Below are 18,879 nucleotides of genomic sequence, written 5' to 3'. Positions count from 1 at the left end.
AAATACTGTTACTTTGTGAATTTACAGTGGTTAGCAGATGCATCCTTTTGTTTCCATCAATCACTACACACGCTGATTTGATATGTAAGGCATTTCTGCATCACATCTTCTGTATATAAATGAGATAAATCAAAATGTTGTGTTTCCCACAGAACTCCCAGTACGGTTTGTGAAAACTCTTGAAGAAGAAGTCACTGTGGTTAAAACCCAGCCACTGTACTTGACATGTGAGCTTAACAAAGAAAGAAATGTGGTCTGGAGGAAGGATGGGAAGATCATCAAAGACAAGCCTGGGAAATTTGCTCTGGGCATTATTGGTTTGTCACATTCCCTCACGATCATTGATTCAGATGATGCTGATGCTGGCACTTACAGTGTTACCGTGGAAGACACTGAGCTGTCATGTTCATCTTGTGTTAAGGTAGTAGGTAAGCAATCAAAATCATGTTCTCCTTTCTCTGTGGGATATTTGGCTGGTTTAAAATTAGGAAAGCTTTGTCTCATAGTATTACAATATAAATGGACAGATAAGATTTTTACTGCTACTGAAGCTTATTGTAATACAAAAAACTAATAGTTCTATTTCTTCTATTTATGACCTATCTATTTGTAATAAAAGTTTGCTAAGTTGTATTATTATGTAACTTTTTGTCATGCAGAAGTGATAAGAGACTGGTTAGTAAAACCTATAAGAGACCAACATGTGAAACCAAAAGGAACAGCTACTTTCACCTGTGACATTGTCAAGGATACACCAAACATTAAATGGTTTAAAGGAGATGAGGAAATCCCTGCTGAACCAACTGACAAGACAGAAATCTTAAAAGAAGGAAATAAAATTTTCCTGAAAATCAAGAATGCTGGCCCTGCTGATATTGGGGAATATTCAGTGGAAGTTGAAGGTCGCAGATACCCAGCTAAACTGACCCTTGGTGGTAAGGAAGTTTTATTTGTATTATATTTAATCAGCTCATAGGCTAATGTTCAACAACCTCTAAACAAACAAACAAAAAACGTAACCTGAATTATCATAAAGCTCTGCCAAAACTTGTTGTAATTATATGCATTTATTTGTGCATTCTAGAACGTGAAGTTGAACTTCTGAAGCCATTAGAGGATGTTACAGTTTATGAGAAAGAAACAGCAAACTTTGATACAGAAATATCTGAAGATGATATTCCTGGTGAATGGAAGCTGAAAGGAGAAATTCTGAGACCCTCACCTGTAAGCATCCTTGAATTTTACATACAATTTATTTAAAGACTGTGAACAGTGTTTAATTGAGCCTTTATGGTAAGATCTTCTCAGGTCTGTCATTGCTACTCAGACCAGAACATAGAAAGGCTAATCATTATGGTGATTAAAAAACACTGCCTGTCCAAGTAAGGATTATATGCTATAAATGCGAAGTTTTGAAGCAATTAATTATCTTACAGCACATTATTCACAGAATACTAAAAATACCCTACATACATTACTAGGAATGATGCTGACACTTAAAAGAACTGTGAAACACTGAAGAAATATATTCCTTTTATTTTATTATTGAGTAAAAGTGTTAACTTTCCTTGAAAAGCAGTTCCAATCTTTCTAGCTGACTCCTGTGTATAAAATGTTTATAGAATTCCTTTATTAAAAATACCTAGCAGTAAGGCATTGGCACTGTATTTACTAAAGTCTGTCTCTCCAGACATGTGAAATCAAAGCTGAAGGAGGAAAACGCTTCCTAACCTTGCACAAAGTCAAGTTAGAGCAAGCTGGTGAAGTCCTTTACCAGGCACTTAATGCGTTTACTACAGCTATCCTGACAGTGAAAGGTATGATGCATCATGGAGTATAATACCAACTTAAACAGAGTTCACATGGAGCACATTACAAATGAAGTGTTCTCTTTTGTGCTTCCAGAAATTGAACTGGACTTTGCTGTGCCCCTAAAAGATGTTACTGTCCCTGAGAGGCGCCAAGCAAGGTTTGAATGTGTCCTTACCAGAGAAGCCAATGTTATATGGTCTAAGGGCACTGATATACTCAAGATTGGAGAAAAATTTGACATCATTGCCGATGGAAAGAAGCATATTCTTGTAATCAATGATTCTCAGTTTGATGATGAGGGAGAATACACTGCTGAAGTTGATGGCAAGAAGAGCACAGCAAGACTGTTTGTGGAAGGCAAGAATCTTCTTATGAACAAAACCATAAAAAATGGTTAAAGAATATATCTTTTAGAACCACATTAGCCTTTTTCTGATGGTATTTATGTGTTCACATTACAGGTGTGAGGCTGAAGTTCATATCACCTCTACAGGATCAAACAGTGAAAGAAGGGGAAACAGCTCACTTTCAGTTTGAGCTTTCTCATGAAGACATGCCAGTGAAATGGTATAAAAATGAGAAAAGACTTCACACAAGCAGAACAGTTTTTATGACTTCAGAAGGCAAAGTTCATAAACTAGAAATGAGAGAAGTAACACTTGATGATATCTCCGAAATAAAGGCCGTAGTCAAGGACTTGAACACACAAGCAAACCTGAAAGTCTTAGGTAATTAGATAATATAAAATATGCTATATGATATGTAGAAACAATTTCTATAAGTAGAAAGTGACAAAATATTGATGTTTTAGTAAATTTATATTACTAATTTACCATTTCATATCCACTATGTCTTTTGTAGAGGCCGATCCATATTTCACTGTGAAATTACAAGACTACAGTGCTGTGGAGAAAGATGATATTATTCTGGAGTGTGAACTTAGCAAAGATGTGCCAGTAAAATGGTACAAAGATGGTGAAGAACTAGTAGCTTCCAACAGAATTTCCATAAAAACGGATGGATTGCGCCGTATCCTGAAGATCAAGAAGGCTGCAGAGAGTGATAAGGGTGTTTATGAATGTGACTGTGGAACCGACAAGACAAGTGCTAATGTCAGCGTTGAGCGTAAGTTATCATGCCTTGACTGAGGGAAAGTAATGAAACCTTTGTAAAACAATGCAGACAGACACTCGCTAGAGTACAATACCAAAAATTGTACCTTTAAAAAACATGCTGTTATGATGAATAGCTGAAATATCTAGATTTAGAATTATTAAGAGTATTTATTGTAAGATATATAAATGGCTGTTGTAAAGACAGTGATGATCTATTATTCTCTATGTCCATTTCCAGTCAGGAAAAAAAGCAGTTTAATTCGCTGTAATGTATCGCGGTTAATTATGAGGAAAAATATTCTTACTAAAAATAACTAAACTTTCAGACATATTATAGAAGGAGTTTGTAGACTGCCAAAACTTACAGCTTTTAAAAAAGAGGTTACCTAAACATTTATCAATGATAACATTTGAATGCCTTAAAGAAGGAGTAGGGAGAGAATTGAGATCCTTTCCAGTATTACATTTCTGTGGTATAGAATGAGTGAGTAAACAGATGTCAACTTTTGGATTTTTTTAATTTTAGCTCGCTTAATTAAAGTGGAGCGACCACTGTATGGAGTGGAAGTATTTGTTGGTGAAACAGCACGTTTTGAAATTGAAATTTCTGAGCCTGATGTCCATCCTATATGGAAGCTAAAGGGAGAAACCCTAACACCTTCACCTGTAAGGCTTCTTTATTTTTAGACCATAATTTACACTAGAAAAAGTGTATTTAATGATAATGTCTTCTGAGTGGTTCCTTAGAATATTCATATTTGGGCTGTGTGTGTGTGTGTGTGTTTCTTTATTACCAGGACTGTGAAATCATTGAAGATGGGAAGAAGCATGCTCTTGTCCTTCATAACTGCAAACTTGATATGACTGGAGAAGTGTCTTTCCAAGCTGCTAATGCTAAAAGTGCTGCCAACCTGAAAGTGAAAGGTACAGTCTGCATTTTGCCAACATTTCCACATGTATCTCAGGGCATTAGAACAAATCTTGCAGCAGAAAGGTCCGTGTGAACGTATCACTGAAATAAAAATGCTCTTCTTTGATTTCAGAATTGCCTCTCATCTTTATCACTCCACTAAGCGATGTGAAGGTCTTTGAGAAGGATGAAGCCAGGTTTGAATGTGAGGTGTCCAGAGAACCCAAGACTTTCCGCTGGTTGAAAGGAACACAAGAGATCACTCCTGATGAAAGATTTGAAATTATTTCAGACGGGACAAAGCATGCTCTGATTATTAAATCTGTTGCATTTGAGGATGAAGCTAAATACATGTTTGAAGCTGAGGATAAGATAACAAGTGCCAAGCTGATTATTGAAGGTTTGTGTGACTTTGCCTTTCTAGGAAAGATTTGCACTATAGTCCTTGAGTAGTTTTTATTGATAGCATTATTGTTAATGAAATGTTACTTTGTTATAGGTATCCGCCTGAAATTCATTACTCCTCTCAAGGATGTTACAAAAAAGGAACGAGAAACTGCAGTTTTTACTGTGGAACTGTCCCATGAAAATATCCCTGTTATCTGGTTCAAGAATGACCAGCGATTACATACCAGCAAAGTGGTTTCAATGGCAGATGATGGCAAATTCCATACACTCACAATCAAAGACCTTACTATTGATGATACCTCTCAGATTAGAGTGGAAGCTATGGGCAAATCCTCAGAAGCTAAACTCACTGTTCTTGGTAAGAACACCTGAAAGAATTTACATTATGTATATTACCAGAAGAGTCTTGTTAATGAAAAATGTGCTCAGAAAGTCTTGGGGTTGGTTTTGGTTTGCTTTGGTGGCCTTTTTTTTTTTCAGTTTGGCGTAAATCTACTTGTGATTTTTGACAACTTTACAATTTGTTTGTCTTCTTTGCTCTCCATTTCCCCATTCACAAAGGATAATTAAAATAACTTCAAAATTTCATGCAAAGGTTGCAAGATTAAATAATAGATAATTGAACAGTGGTCTGAAACTCCTAGAGCACCAAACCAATGTTGTCAGTAATATTAGTTATACACTGAATTGTTTCTTAGATATCTGTTGTTTTCTATTTTTGCAACAAAACTGTGTAGTATTTATAAGGACTATATTTAATCCTTCTTGCAGGGAATAAACAAGAAATGTATTTTATGGTAAGAACTAAGTGTTGTTTTTGAAAGACCAGTACTTCAGATATAAACATATCTTGACTTTGCTTACAGAGGGAGATCCTTACTTCACTGGGAAGCTGCAGGATTACACTGCTGTAGAGAAAGATGAAGTAATCTTACAATGTGAAATCAGCAAAGCAGATGCCCCAGTGAAATGGATGAAGGATGGCAAACCAATTACTCCATCAAAGAATGTTGTTATTAAGGCTGATGGCAAAAAGAGAATCCTTATCCTCAAGAAAGCTTTGAAGAAAGACATTGGACAGTACACTTGTGACTGTGGTACTGATCAAACCTCTGCTAAACTCAATATTGAAGGTATGGTTATTTTAATGGGCTGCTCTGTAGTACAGATCTTTCGGCATCTGTTAGAGGCTGATGGAATCACTTTCCTTTTTGTTTGTTTTCCTCCAGACCGGGATATTGAGATTATACGTCCACTATACAGTGTGGAGGTTGTTGAGACAGAGACTGCCCGTTTTGATATTGAAATCTCTGAGGAAGGTGTCCATGGCAATTGGAAGCTAAAAGGAGAACCCCTGACTGAATCAGCTGTAAGCAAATATTTCAGATGTTTCTTACATGTATCTCAACAATTTGTGGGGAGGTAGGGTGTGAGGTAGTAGAAGATGGCTGCAGAAAGTAAGTGAAATCTTTCTGCTTTCAGTAAGGATCACTATAATAAGATTTATTTTTTTTCATTAATAACTTTTTAAATGTCTTCTAAACTTAATAGAAAACATTATATAAAATAGCTAAATAAAATATTATTTTACATAAATAAGTACATTCTGTCTTGCTAGTCCCTAACAATCATGTATCCAAAGTGCAAAAACCTTGTGGAACTCACTTAAACATAATGGCATTTAAAAATACAAACTTTGGACTGTCTGCATTTAATTTTTTTTTTTTTTTAGTTATTTGTTTAAATAGAGGTAGATAACATTTTCAAACTTTTTTCCATTACTATGACATCTAAAATTGCTTTAAAATGGTATAAGGCTAAATCAAATCTTCTTAATTCCTTGCTGGAAGGATCTAGAAAAATAAGAAACTTTACAATCATGCCTCTGGTCTACATATGGATATATTGGCTAGTCAATCAGTTCATACCATTCACCAACATGAATATATTGCCTCTTGCTCTTTCTTTCTAAGAAGAAACAGACTGTATTATTGACTTTAGAAGGAAAGGCTTATGAGTGAAAGTTTATAAGGTATATTGCAGGTGGCAGTGGGCCTAAGTGTTGTGAATGGAGGAGGAGATAACACATGCGTGGTATGAAAGAAGTAGAGTGAGGAACACAAAAATTTACTGAAAAAAAATGTTTTACTTATATTTGTGCAGGAATGTGAAATCAAAGAGGAAGGCAAAAAGCACTTCCTTACACTGTACAATGTACGCTTAGATCAAGCTGGTGGAGTAGATTTCCAAGCAGCAAATGCCAAATCTGGGGCTCACCTTAGAGTGAAACGTAAGTGCCTTTTAAACTGAAATTAATTAATTAAGTGAAAACAAGGTACTCATTGCCTCTTTGGAACAGGTAGACAAATCTCTATACTGTATTGAACCCACAGTAATTCTTTCGAGAACAACTCGAGGATTAATTACTCAAGCCATTTTAATGTTTTAGTTAAGGAATGCCCTATATGTTTTTTAACCTTGTATATTATTTTATTCATATAGGAGAAATAAAAATAAGGAGATGGCCTTAAAGGCTGCTTCATGATCTGTCATCATATGTTGTGAAATCAAAGTATTACAAGCAAAGGCTTTACTGCATTAAAGTATCATGTTAACCTGAGAGGATAGGATCACAGTGATATCTGGGGATAGGGTTAAGAGCTTGATGGACAGGGACAGACCACACGGCTGAAGACCACTTGTTTCCCACTCCAATCCTAGCCCTAACTATTTTGGAAAACATATGCCTTATCTACCAAGAGGTATGCAGGGCTTGGCAGGGAGACAGATGCACAGCAACTTTCCTGCTGACCTTGTTCAATTTAAAGAAACACTCTCTACAAATAGGAAATTTTAGGTGACCAGCCCTCCCCCTAAAAACCCAGAGTGGCCTCTTCTATTTAGGGAATTTAAAGAGCAGCATTGCGATGTCTGTCTCTCTTGAGGGAAGCCACCGTGGAGATTAGTACATAAGGGCAGCAGCTCTCTCTTGGGTAGAAGTGACTAATCTGAAAATGATGTCTTCTTACCAAGCTCGAGTAATTGGCTTGCTGAGACCCCTCAAGGATGTAACAGTGACAGCTGGGGAATCAGCAACTTTCGATTGTGAACTCTCGTATGAGGGAATCCCTGTAGAGTGGTTCCTGCAAGGAAAGAAACTGGAGCCAAGTGATAAGGTAAAGAAATGAAGCTTTCTCTTTCCTCATGTTTCCTCCTGCTTCCTCTCCTTCAAGTGTTTTCCCCTTCTTTATTTGTCATTTAGTCTCTGTCAGTAGAAGTACTAAGGCACAGCAATGCAGTAGTGCTGCTGTGCCAAATGGTAAATCCTCACTAAATGAGATACAGCTCTTTTTTCTCCCCAGAAATTCCAGTATTCTGGAATACTACAAGTATTTATCACACAAAGGAAAGTAAAGTTACAAAATATCAATCATTACAACAGTGACTTTGTGCCTGATTCTGTTTGAAACTTAGCCACAGGGGTACTGCATGATTTTTGCTCAGGTTAATTGTACTTACAGTGAAAGGGTTTTGAAAGGTGCTACCAGGAAATGCTTTTTTTCTCCTGAATGCTGAGTTGCAGTCCAACTCTGCATATAAGGGGATTAAGAAGATTCAAATTCCATTTCAGGCATTTGTTCTGGCTCTCCAGATAACTTTCTGGTCAGATTTGCTTGTCAAGCGCTTCTCACTAGCTATTTTTAACCCTTCATCAAGTGCTGGCTCTTAACTTTGAGATCCGAGCAGCCTGGAATGCAATCAGTTTAATATTTAAAGTTAATACATAAAGAAACAGAAAAAAATATATTAAGAAACTTAAAATATAAATAGATATCACTGGTTTTAAGACTTCTTTTTCACATACTAGACCTAAGAGAAATAATGCAAATGAAAATACAAATTGGAAACCTCAGACAAAACAAACTTTCAAGGCATTACATGACCTAGAAAAGTTTCAGAACCTGCTATAATGCTGCTAATAATACTTTGGTACAGATATTTTATTTTAAATACAATTTTTAGCATATTATTTTCAGGTTTTACTAGATCTTTCTGAGTTTCATGAAATTTGCCTAAATAAAAACAATTTTGTAAAAATAGTAGAATATAGAAATAGGAAAAGAAAAGAACAATCATGGTAATAGGCAACCCTATTACAGTATTTAAGGACAGATAAACAAAATTGAAACTACAGCAGAGGAGACATGTAATAAATAAAGGTAATTGCTTCTTAGTCTATGAATAGAACTGTGGAAAGCTATTGATCAGTGCAGTGGTTTGATAGTTATTACTGCCTGGGAAGAAAAATATTATATGTTAAGTATTCTGTATGATGGAACATTATTTTCTTTTTATTTGTCTGAGCTCTCATGATAATTACATGAAAAAAATCCAGATTTTCATTCAGTTTCATACAGTCAAAACTGTCATTTGACTTCAAATGAAATTTTATCAAGAAGAATTTCAGAGTAAACCAATGATGTATCACTTCCTGCCCATTTAAATTAGCCACTTGAAACACTTTTACTACTGTCTTCAAGAATCAATCTAATTGTACAAGTGTTTCATTTCAGCGGTTTTTAATTCAAACCATTATTTTACCTCTGGCTGTCATTCAGCTGTACACATATAACATTTATTGAAGTGACTTCTTTGTCTATCTTTGCTGCTTACCTTGGTCAAATGTATATTTGGCTTCATCTCAATCTTTTTCAGATGAGCATTCACTAGACTTCATTTTCAGGCACACAACAACCATTTGGAAGGACAGCCTCTTAGTTCCTTCCTTCCCTCAGAAACAAAGGGGACTGCCATCTTAAAAGTAACTTAATCTTTTAGGCTTCTTCTGTAGTAGAAGCTTGCTTTTCCCCTCATGTTTCTAAACCAGCATTACTACTTGATCACATACTTCTCTGAAAATAAATAAATAGAATTCAAGACCTGAATTAAAATTTATGGCATCAATGAGTAGTAGTCCTCTTAATGGTTGAACTGCAGGATGATTCCTTGAATCCCTCAGGTCCATTCCTAGAGAAAGGGAATTTTGTGCAGGAGTAACCCAATTCAAGCTTATGATTGCAAAGTAGTTTCAACAATAGATCAATGCAGAAATTGTATTTTTAGGCAGGATTTTTGATCAAAATTTAATAATAGAAGACAAATTTACATTTACAAAAGACTGTATGAGGGGGGTGTCAAACCTCTTTATATATCTCTAAAAGCTTTTACTTTAGATGTAGTCAGGAGTAATATCAATTTTTCCCATAAATTTACTTATTTTGTTATTTATCAGTACCTGTTCAAAATAAACATGGTCTCAAGTCAGACTTATTTTGAACTTTGATAGTAGTCTCACTCAGGTTTTCTAATACAAGGACACAAATACCTTAAAATATGGGGTTTTCTTGCAGGTGAAAGGACAAAACTGAAATGATTCTCAAAATCCTCAAAGTATTTGTATCTTGAGCTATATCTAGTAATACAAAAGGAAATTATCGAAATTTCATATAAAAGTAAACAACTGAACTCTACAGATAATAATAAATAGCAATGCTATTTCATTAAATGCTTCTTAAATATTTGTTTTAGATACTTACAAAGGGGTTTTTAAATTTACTTTATAAGGTCGTGACACGTGCTGAAGGCAGAGTTCACACTCTTATTCTTAGAGATGTCAAGTTAACAGATGCAGGAGAGGTATCACTGACAGCAAAAGATTTCAGAACTCAAGCAAATCTTTTTGTGAAAGGTAAGTCAGTTATTTTAATTATACCATAGTCAGCGTTAATGGTTCATTCATGATTCACCCTGGAACAGGATGTTAATATACACCATTTAACAATTTACTAGGAACATACATAGAATATTGGACAGGTAGATAACTTTCCTAATTAAAAAAAGCCACTTAAAATCTTTATGCTTCACAGAAGAGCTGAGAAAGAGGGAAATACTGGAAACACGTCGGACATGGGAGATGAATCAGTGCATTAAGATTTTCAGGGCTTCATTGCAGACTTGAACATTCAATTGGCCTCAAGATGACTCACAAATACCAGCTTCTGTGACTCCCAATGGCTTTTTTCTGTTCCTTGTAGTATTCAAAAACCTGTGAGAGCACAACTACACCACCAGTAAAGTGATGTAACATTGACTGTATGCTCATTTGCACTGCTTGCAAGCTGTTTATGGCTAAGAATTCGAAAAACTGCACACACTTCTAGTTAATTCAAGGAAAATTTAAAAAAATGATTAATGGAGTCACTGAGATTACATGCATATGGTTCAGCTAAAGCAACTGAGTTGCAAGGCTTTCTGATGATTTGTGAGTAAAAACCCCATGGACAAGGATATCATTCAGTCTAATCTTACAGTAGGCTGAAAATGAGGAGATTAGCTGAATTAACTGAGCATGTCTGGGCATTAAAAATTAAAAAAAAAAAAGAAAACCAAAAACTTTCAGCAGAGCCTTTTTGATTATTCAGTCAAGGAAAATTAGTAAACAGGGTGGGGAAGTTTGATACTAGCAGAGGACTGGCTATAATTTAGATCTTTTCTATCAAAAATCTATATTTCTTTTAGAACCCCCAGTTGAATTTACTAAACCACTTGAGGACCAGACTGTTGAAGAGGAGGCCACTGCAATACTGGAATGTGAAGTTTCCAGGGAAAATGCAAAAGTTAAATGGTTCAAAAATGGAGAAGAAATTCACAAAACAAAGAAGTATGATATAATTTCTGATGGCAGGGTCAGAAAACTCATTATCTATGGCTGCACACTGGATGATGCAAAAACATATACCTGTGATGCTAAAGATTTTAAGACATCATGTTTTCTCAATGTAGAACGTGAGTAATTTACAATTTTCTACAAAATATCTAAGTGCTATAAATGCTGTGTATTAGTGTACATGACTGGCAATAATATCAATGTCAGCAATTTATTCTTCTCTACTGGAGACTCCTCTATTAAAAAATTTCTTTTCTCTTACAGCTATTCGTGTTGAGTTCCTGAAACCCCTAACTGACCTTGAAGTTAAAGAAAAAGAATCTGCCCGGTTTGAATGTGAAATTTCTCGTCCAGGTGTCAAGGTCAATAACGCTTTTTAATCTGATTAACTCCTTCCGCTATAGCTTTCTTTTTTTAAATTGACAGCTTTATTATGTTGCTACAAAAGAACACACAACTGAAATTTATGATGAGCATGTTAATATTAATAACCATATTTATTTGTTTTAAAACAGGTGAAGTGGTTTAAGGATGGCATTGAAATTAGAAAAGGCAAAAAGTATGACATAATTTCCCAAGGTGCAAAACGCATTCTTGTTGTGAGTAAATGTGCCTTCGATGATGAAGCTGAATATGCCTGTGAAGCAAAAACAGCTCGAACTTCAGGCCTACTTACAGTGATAGGTAAACAGTGTTTGCAAATCTCATCTATGAACAAAACCAAAATGTTGTTTCGATGAAAGGCTTTAAATCATCTTTCAAAATTCTTGTTACAGAGGAAGAGGCTGTTTTCACAAAAAATCTTCCTGATCTTGAAGTAAATGAAAATGACACTGTAAAATTGATCTGTGAAGTTTCAAAGCCTAATGCCGAAGTTACTTGGTTTAAAGGAGATGAGGAGGTGCCTGATGGTGGTAGATTTGAACATATTACTGATGGCCGAAAGAGAATTCTTCTCATACGTAATGCTCATCCTGAAGATGCTGGCAAATATACTTGCAAGCTCCCAAGCTCTAGTACAACAGGAAAACTTACTGTACATGGTAAGAGACTTACTTTGTTGGCCTTATATTATGGAAAAAAAAAATCAGTAATAATAGACAACTTGGTTTATTCTCTTCATAAATAAAATATAAAATAAATTCATATATATCTATAAAAATGTTTTCTTTCAGAACTTGCAGCAGAATTTCTTACCAAACCACAAAATCTTGAGGTACTTGAAGGAGACAAAGCTGAATTTTTCTGTTCAGTATCCAAAGAGGCAATTACAGTACAGTGGCTGAGAGGTGACACAGTCCTGGAACCTGATGATAAGTACGACATCATTTCAGATGGCAAAAAGAGAACACTTGTGGTTAAAGACTCTGTTCTAGGAGATGCAGGAAAATATACTGTCATGGTTGGTGAAGCTAAAGCTACAGCACGCTTAACAGTGATTGGTAAGCTTTATTTTATCAATGTGCAAGTGCATATTTTGTTGCATTCCTTATATTATATAGGACATGATGTTCTATTTCTACTATTTTCTCAATTTCAGAAAAACTCAGGATTATAACTCCCCTTAAGGACCAAGAAGTTAATGAGGGTCAAGAAATTATCTTCAACTGTGAAGTCAATAAAGAAGGTGCCAAAGAGAAGTGGTACAAAAATGATGAGGCAATATTTGATAGTGCAAAATACATTATTGTCCAGAAGGATTTAGTTTACACTCTCCGAATTAGAGACGCACAGTTGAAAGATCAAGCTACCTATACCATCTCACTGTCAAACAAGAGAGGTGAACATGCCAAAAGTTCTGCTGCCTTGACAGTACTAGGTAAGTAACTTACACTGTATTAAAATTATGTCATCATCTTGCAATCAATTTCACAACAGGATCATAAGGATGTAGATTAATCAGTTTGGGGTTTTTATCTTAACAGAGGAGGATCTCAGAATCATTGAACCCCTTGAAGACATTGAGACCATGGAAAAGAAAACTGTCACATTCTGGTGCAAAGTGAATCGCCTTAATGCAACCCTCAAATGGACAAAGAACGGTGAAGAGATCACATTCAACAAGCGCATATTGTACAAAATTGATAAATACAAACACTCACTCATCATTAAAGACTGTGGGTTTGTAGATGAAGGTGAATACACTGTTACTGCTGGACAAGACAAATCTGTTGCAGAACTTCTAATCACAGAGGCACCAGCAGACTTCATTGAACACCTCCGGGACCAGACTGTCACTGAATTTGATGATGCTATCTTTACATGCCAGCTTTCCAAAGAGAAAGCCAGTGTAAGATGGTACAGAAATGGAAGAGAAATCAAAGAAGGCAAGAAGTATGTAGATTTTATTGTGCTTGTTAATATGCTAAACATTCCTGCTTTGTTGCTTTGTCTTGAAACTAAAATACTGCTTACTTTTCTCCACCATAAAGATACCAGTTTGAAAAGGATGGAAATTTGCACAGATTAATCATAAAAGACTGTAGACTCGATGATGAGTGTGAATATTCTTGTGGAGTGGATGACAGGAAATCTAGGGCAAGACTTTTTGTTGAAGGTATGTGTAGATTGAATAGGATTTGTTTCTTCCTTATTTAGTAATAATAGAAACAATACACAAATAATGCAAAATGAATTCACATTTATTTCAGAAATCCCTGTTGAGATCATCCGACCACCACAAGATATTTATGAAGCTCCTGGTGCAGATGTCATCTTCATGGCTGAATTGAACAAAGATGGTGTGGAGGTCAAGTGGTTGAGAAACAATATGATTATCGTCCAAGGTGACAAACATCAGATGATGAGTGAAGGAAAGGTCCACAGGCTACAGGTGTGTGAGATAAAGCCCCGTGACCAAGGAGAATACAGATTTATTGCCAAAGATAAGGAAGCTAGAGCTAAACTTGAATTAGCTGGTAAGTTGCTTGCTTTGTGTTTATTTTATAAAATCTTAGATTAGTGAATTAACTATTTAACTAAACTGATCTTTGTTCTTTCAAAAAGTTGAATTAAAATGTGTACACAATCAGGCTGAAACAAGTGCAAGTTTGTTAAACTTCATGAATTATAATTCAGGCAACAAACATTTATTATACCATGCTGATCCAACTGTTGAGGAAAATATAGGTCACTTTTCAGTTTCTATACAAAAGAGCATGAATTGAGCTTAAAGGAAAGAGAATCTTTTTATTAGGTAACTTCAGATCTAAATTATGAAAATCATTTGGCCTACTAATTTCAGTCATGTAAGACATATAATTCCTAATGTGCCTATTTTACAGAATCGTTCCAATAAAACACATCAAATTAATGCTCAAAAAACAACTCCCCCTTCCCTGATTTTATGGGAGGACCCAGTACATACCAACCAGCCTGAGTTTCTTTCTGTGGAGCAATCCAATGAGTATATGAAGGATTTACTTGGAATTCATACAACAGCTCCTTTTACTTTTCTATGTTAGCTTCTTTGCTGACTACACAAATATATCAATATTTTTAAATATGTAGGTACTTACTTGTCACATTGATCTTCCTTAGCTGCACCTAGAATCAAGACTGGTGATCAAAACCTTGTGGTTGATGTTGGGAAGCCTCTGACTATGACTGTTCCATATGATGCCTACCCAAGAGCAGAAGCTGAATGGTTGAAAGGGGAAGAAAGTCTGCCCACAACAACGGTTGATACAACAACTGACTGCACTACCTTCAAAATTTATGAAGCAAAGAAATCAGATAAGGGAAGGTACAAGGTTATACTCCGAAACAAACATGGCCAGGCAGAAGCATTCATCAATGTAGAGGTCATTGGTAAGTACTCACATTATTAAAACCTTTTGGAAAAAAAAAAAAAAAAAAAAAAAAAAAGATGCAATGCTCTAAAATATTGTCATATCTTTGTTAGATGTTCCGGGCCCAGTTAGAAACTTGGAAGTCACTGAAACTTATGATGGTGAAGTTGGCCTCGCCTGGCAAGAACCAGAAAGTGATGGTGGAAGTAAAATAATAGGCTACGTTGTTGAAAGACGTGATATCAAGCGTAAGACCTGGATTACGGTCACGGATCGTGCTGAAAATTGTGAATACATTGTTACTGGACTTCAAAAAGGAGGAGTTGAATACCTCTTCCGTGTTAGTGCACGGAACAGAGTGGGCACTGGTGAGCCAGTGGAAACAGAGAGACCTGTGGAAGCTAAGAGCAAATTTGGTAAGCAGAAGTTAAGAAAAACTCGAAGTTTGATGTCAGTATAAGACAAGCAGTATAAACTCTAGCAATAAGTAAAACCACATACATTGTTTTTCCTTTTTTTCCCCTAAAATAAAATGCAGATGTTCCTGGTCCTCCTCAAAATGTAGACGTTACCGACGTGAACAGGTTTGGAGCTACACTTACCTGGGAACCACCTGAGTATGATGGAGGATCCCCAATTACTGGCTACATTATTGAACTGCGTAACAGAGGTTCCATCAAATGGGAGCCAACTATGACTACTGGAGCTGATGAACTGTCAGCTGTCCTAACTGATGTTGTAGAAAATGAAGAATATTTCTTCAGAGTAAGAGCTCAAAACATGGTTGGAGTTGGCAAACCAAGTCCTGCTACACGTGCAGTAAAAATTATGGACCCAATCAGTAAGTATGCAAGCATTGATTGTGATTGCATTATGAGACGGGGACATTTTCACTGTTTATATATTATGTGTGCAGGGCAGTTCAGCTGAGAAATGTGTGCTGCAAATACCATGTACAATTATATTTTTCCTACTTTTGTCCTTCAAACATATCAGGAGTACCTTGCTACCATTTGGTTCAGTAAGAACTCCAAACAGTTTTGCTCTGAAATTAGGATCAAACCTCAGTTTTAAAAATGGTTTATAAAAAGCTATGCAAAGGCTTTAAAGACTACTTTAATGTATAGACAGCTGATATGCAGAACCATAATCCTTTATCTGCTGCAAAAATATATTTCTCAAATTATTTTCAGAGAGACCCAGTCCTCCCATTAACCTTGATCATTCAGATCAAACTAAGTCATCAGTGCAGCTCACATGGGAGCCTCCTCTCGAAGATGGAGGAAGTCCAGTCTTAGGCTATATTGTTGAAAGGCAAGAAGAAGGAACAGACAAGTGGATTCGCTGTAACCCAAAACTAGTACCTGCTCTTACTTATAAGGTAAGATGTTCCATTCATTCACAAAGTACTCAAAATGTGTAGATCACCTTTAATATAAGTTACTAAATGTAACTTTTGTGCTTTTTAGGTAACTGGTTTGAAACCAGGATCCAGGTATTACTACAGAGTCTCAGCAGAAAATGCAGCTGGTGTGTCTGACCCAGCGGAGGCTATTGGACCATTAACTGCAGATGATACTTTTGGTAAGCCATATGCTAAATAATCAGATTAAGACACACAATTAAAGTGTATCTTTTGAGTAATATGTATATTTTTTACTAGATAACTGTGATGTCAACTAGTATAAAGAGCCTTAGCCTGATGAGATTCTGAGCTATTTCTCCTCCATTAGGAATTCTGAAGATAATTAGCTCTACTATTAGGGAGATACCTATTAAGTTTCCTGAAGAACAAGGCATGACCTTTTGTCTCCTAACCTAGTTTTGTGAAAGGTGGGAGGTAACAGGAGGAGAGAAAGGCAGAGAAGACAAAAAAAAGACAAAAATCAAAACAATTCAAAGTCTTTGTATTAAAGGGTAAATTAGATCTACTCGATAATGCTAAAGTGTGTTATCATCTCGGTTATTTCTAAAAAACTTCTAGCCAGGAGAGGTAGGGAGTGATAACCCACAGCTAGGCATAGACAGCTCCAACCTGCAGGCTGACATACAGTCAGAATCAGCCTCTCAACACAGCTATTATTAGCTATATTCAGAGCATCTGAAATTACTTCATCAAATTCATTTTTCATTTTTTCCAGTTGGACCTACAATGGACCTAAGTGCTTTTAAAGATGGGCTGGAAGTTATTGTTCCAGAGCCAATCAAGATCCGTGTTCCTATCACTGGCTACCCTGTGCCAACTGCCACATGGTCTTTTGGTGACCAAGTCTTAGAAGAGGGCGATCGTGTAACAATGAAGACAACTGCCTCCTTTGCAGAACTAGTAATTACTCCAAGTGAACGTCCAGACAAGGGAATTTATTCCTTAACATTAGAAAACCCTGTGTCATCTGTTTCAGGAGAAATTAATGTTAATGTCATTGGTAAGTAGAAATGTATATGTTCTAGCAATAATATTCCATATTTGCCTTGCTAAAATCTAATTAGGTTAATAATGTGAAATCACACAACTTTGGTAAACCAAGAATATTACAGTATAACTAAAAACTAGAAATACATCCTCCAGAATAACTCTTTTCTGGTTTTCAATATCCAACTTTGCTGTTTAAGGAAGAATGACTAAGAAAAGTAAGTCTTTTGACAGATTGATTACGTAAGAGATCATCTGTCAAATTCTGATTACTACATAATGAAGAGAATTTCTGTGATTTCTAGCTCGTCCAAGTGCACCAAGAGAACTTAAAGTTTTAGACATAATCAAGAACACAGTGCAGCTATCATGGGAACCTCCAGAAGATGATGGTGGAAGTCCAGTTACTGGCTATATAATTGAAAAACGTGAAGTAAGCCGGAAAACATGGAGCAAAGTAAGTTCATTCTTATTTCAATTTCTTTTTGCTATACTATTTCCACATGTGCTACTGAGTTTTGTGTCTTATTTTTGGCAATTGCTCTTTGGAAATAAATTTTAGAAATACATTGGAGCCTTCCTTCTCTTTAGGTTATGGATCATGTAATTGACCAAGAGTTCACTGTACCTGACCTCATCCAAGGAAAAGAGTATTTGTTTAGAGTTTCTGCATGCAATAAATGTGGCCCAGGAGAACCTGCATATATTGATGAACCTGTGAATATGTCAACACCAGCAAGTGAGTCAACTGTTTCACATTGTGGCTGATATTGTGTTTCTGAAATCATGCTGATTTTCTTCAAAATAAGATTTAAAAAATTCTTTCTTAGACTGGTTTCTAAGACCCTGTATGTTTTTAATTTTTGATAGCGGTGCCTGATCCACCAGAGAATGTTAAATGGAGAAATCCAACATCAAAAGGAATCTTCCTAACCTGGGACCCTCCCAAATATGATGGTGGTGCCCGCATTAAGGGTTATTTGGTAGAAAAATCCCAACGTGGCACAGACAAGTGGGAGATATGTGGGGAGCCTGTTGTTGAAACAAAGTAAGAAAATTAACATCAGAATGTATAAACTTTCAACTAACTGTGCCGTCCTCAGCACTTTAAATATCTGGATTTTGTTTTTTTTTTAACGAATAGAATGGAAGTTACAAAACTCAAGGAAGGAGAGTGGTACGCATATCGGGTTAAAGCTTTGAATAGAATAGGAGCTAGCAAGCCAAGTAAGCCAACAGATGATATTCAAGCCATTGATGCAAAAGGTAATTACTTCAATCACTGAGTTACAATAGACACTTTATCAGTCTCTGAAATAGTGTTTCTATAACAACATTTTTATTCTCTCCTAAATCAGAGGCTCCAGAAATTTTCTTAGATGTGAAACTTCTTGCTGGACTTACTGTGAAAGCTGGAACTAAAATTGAGCTGCCAGCTAAAGTAACTGGAAAGCCCGAGCCCCAGGTTACTTGGACCAAGGCTGACAAAATTTTGAGACCCGATGACAGAATCACCATTGAAACCAAACCTAATCATTCTACAGTCACTATTACAGACAGTAAGAGGAGTGACAGTGGAACCTATATTATAGAAGCTGTAAATTCCAGTGGACGTGCTACTGCTGTTGTTGAAGTTAACGTTCTTGGTACGCATGTATTTTATGTTTGTAAAAATCATTAGTAACATAATGAGGTATACAAGC

General features: G+C 36.0%; 1 protein-coding gene across 1 annotated transcript in view; it reads left to right on the top strand.

Annotated features, from left to right (window-relative positions):
- Positions 1-18,879, top strand: part of TTN (titin) — a 242,029-nt gene that overhangs the window by 142,219 nt on the left and 80,931 nt on the right. Inside the window, exons 151-186 of the mRNA XM_074911579.1 lie at positions 153-428; positions 660-935; positions 1,085-1,224; positions 1,691-1,817; positions 1,906-2,169; positions 2,274-2,540; positions 2,674-2,937; positions 3,454-3,593; positions 3,725-3,851; positions 3,971-4,237; positions 4,337-4,603; positions 5,112-5,378; positions 5,475-5,614; positions 6,409-6,535; positions 7,279-7,421; positions 9,871-9,994; positions 10,825-11,091; positions 11,237-11,334; positions 11,488-11,656; positions 11,749-12,015; positions 12,148-12,414; positions 12,513-12,791; positions 12,898-13,306; positions 13,405-13,529; positions 13,624-13,890; positions 14,513-14,782; positions 14,877-15,179; positions 15,302-15,604; positions 15,957-16,144; positions 16,233-16,347; positions 16,905-17,189; positions 17,482-17,633; positions 17,768-17,915; positions 18,047-18,224; positions 18,321-18,442; positions 18,535-18,822. Of these exons, the coding sequence (XP_074767680.1) occupies positions 153-428; positions 660-935; positions 1,085-1,224; positions 1,691-1,817; positions 1,906-2,169; positions 2,274-2,540; positions 2,674-2,937; positions 3,454-3,593; positions 3,725-3,851; positions 3,971-4,237; positions 4,337-4,603; positions 5,112-5,378; positions 5,475-5,614; positions 6,409-6,535; positions 7,279-7,421; positions 9,871-9,994; positions 10,825-11,091; positions 11,237-11,334; positions 11,488-11,656; positions 11,749-12,015; positions 12,148-12,414; positions 12,513-12,791; positions 12,898-13,306; positions 13,405-13,529; positions 13,624-13,890; positions 14,513-14,782; positions 14,877-15,179; positions 15,302-15,604; positions 15,957-16,144; positions 16,233-16,347; positions 16,905-17,189; positions 17,482-17,633; positions 17,768-17,915; positions 18,047-18,224; positions 18,321-18,442; positions 18,535-18,822 (7,716 nt within the window). The remainder of the gene's footprint in view (positions 1-152; positions 429-659; positions 936-1,084; positions 1,225-1,690; positions 1,818-1,905; positions 2,170-2,273; positions 2,541-2,673; positions 2,938-3,453; positions 3,594-3,724; positions 3,852-3,970; positions 4,238-4,336; positions 4,604-5,111; positions 5,379-5,474; positions 5,615-6,408; positions 6,536-7,278; positions 7,422-9,870; positions 9,995-10,824; positions 11,092-11,236; positions 11,335-11,487; positions 11,657-11,748; positions 12,016-12,147; positions 12,415-12,512; positions 12,792-12,897; positions 13,307-13,404; positions 13,530-13,623; positions 13,891-14,512; positions 14,783-14,876; positions 15,180-15,301; positions 15,605-15,956; positions 16,145-16,232; positions 16,348-16,904; positions 17,190-17,481; positions 17,634-17,767; positions 17,916-18,046; positions 18,225-18,320; positions 18,443-18,534; positions 18,823-18,879) is intronic.

This window comes from Athene noctua, chromosome 7, assembly GCF_965140245.1.
Source record: "Athene noctua chromosome 7, bAthNoc1.hap1.1, whole genome shotgun sequence".
Taxonomy (NCBI): domain Eukaryota; kingdom Metazoa; phylum Chordata; class Aves; order Strigiformes; family Strigidae; genus Athene; species Athene noctua.
This window is presented reverse-complemented; position numbering and strand designations above follow the sequence as displayed.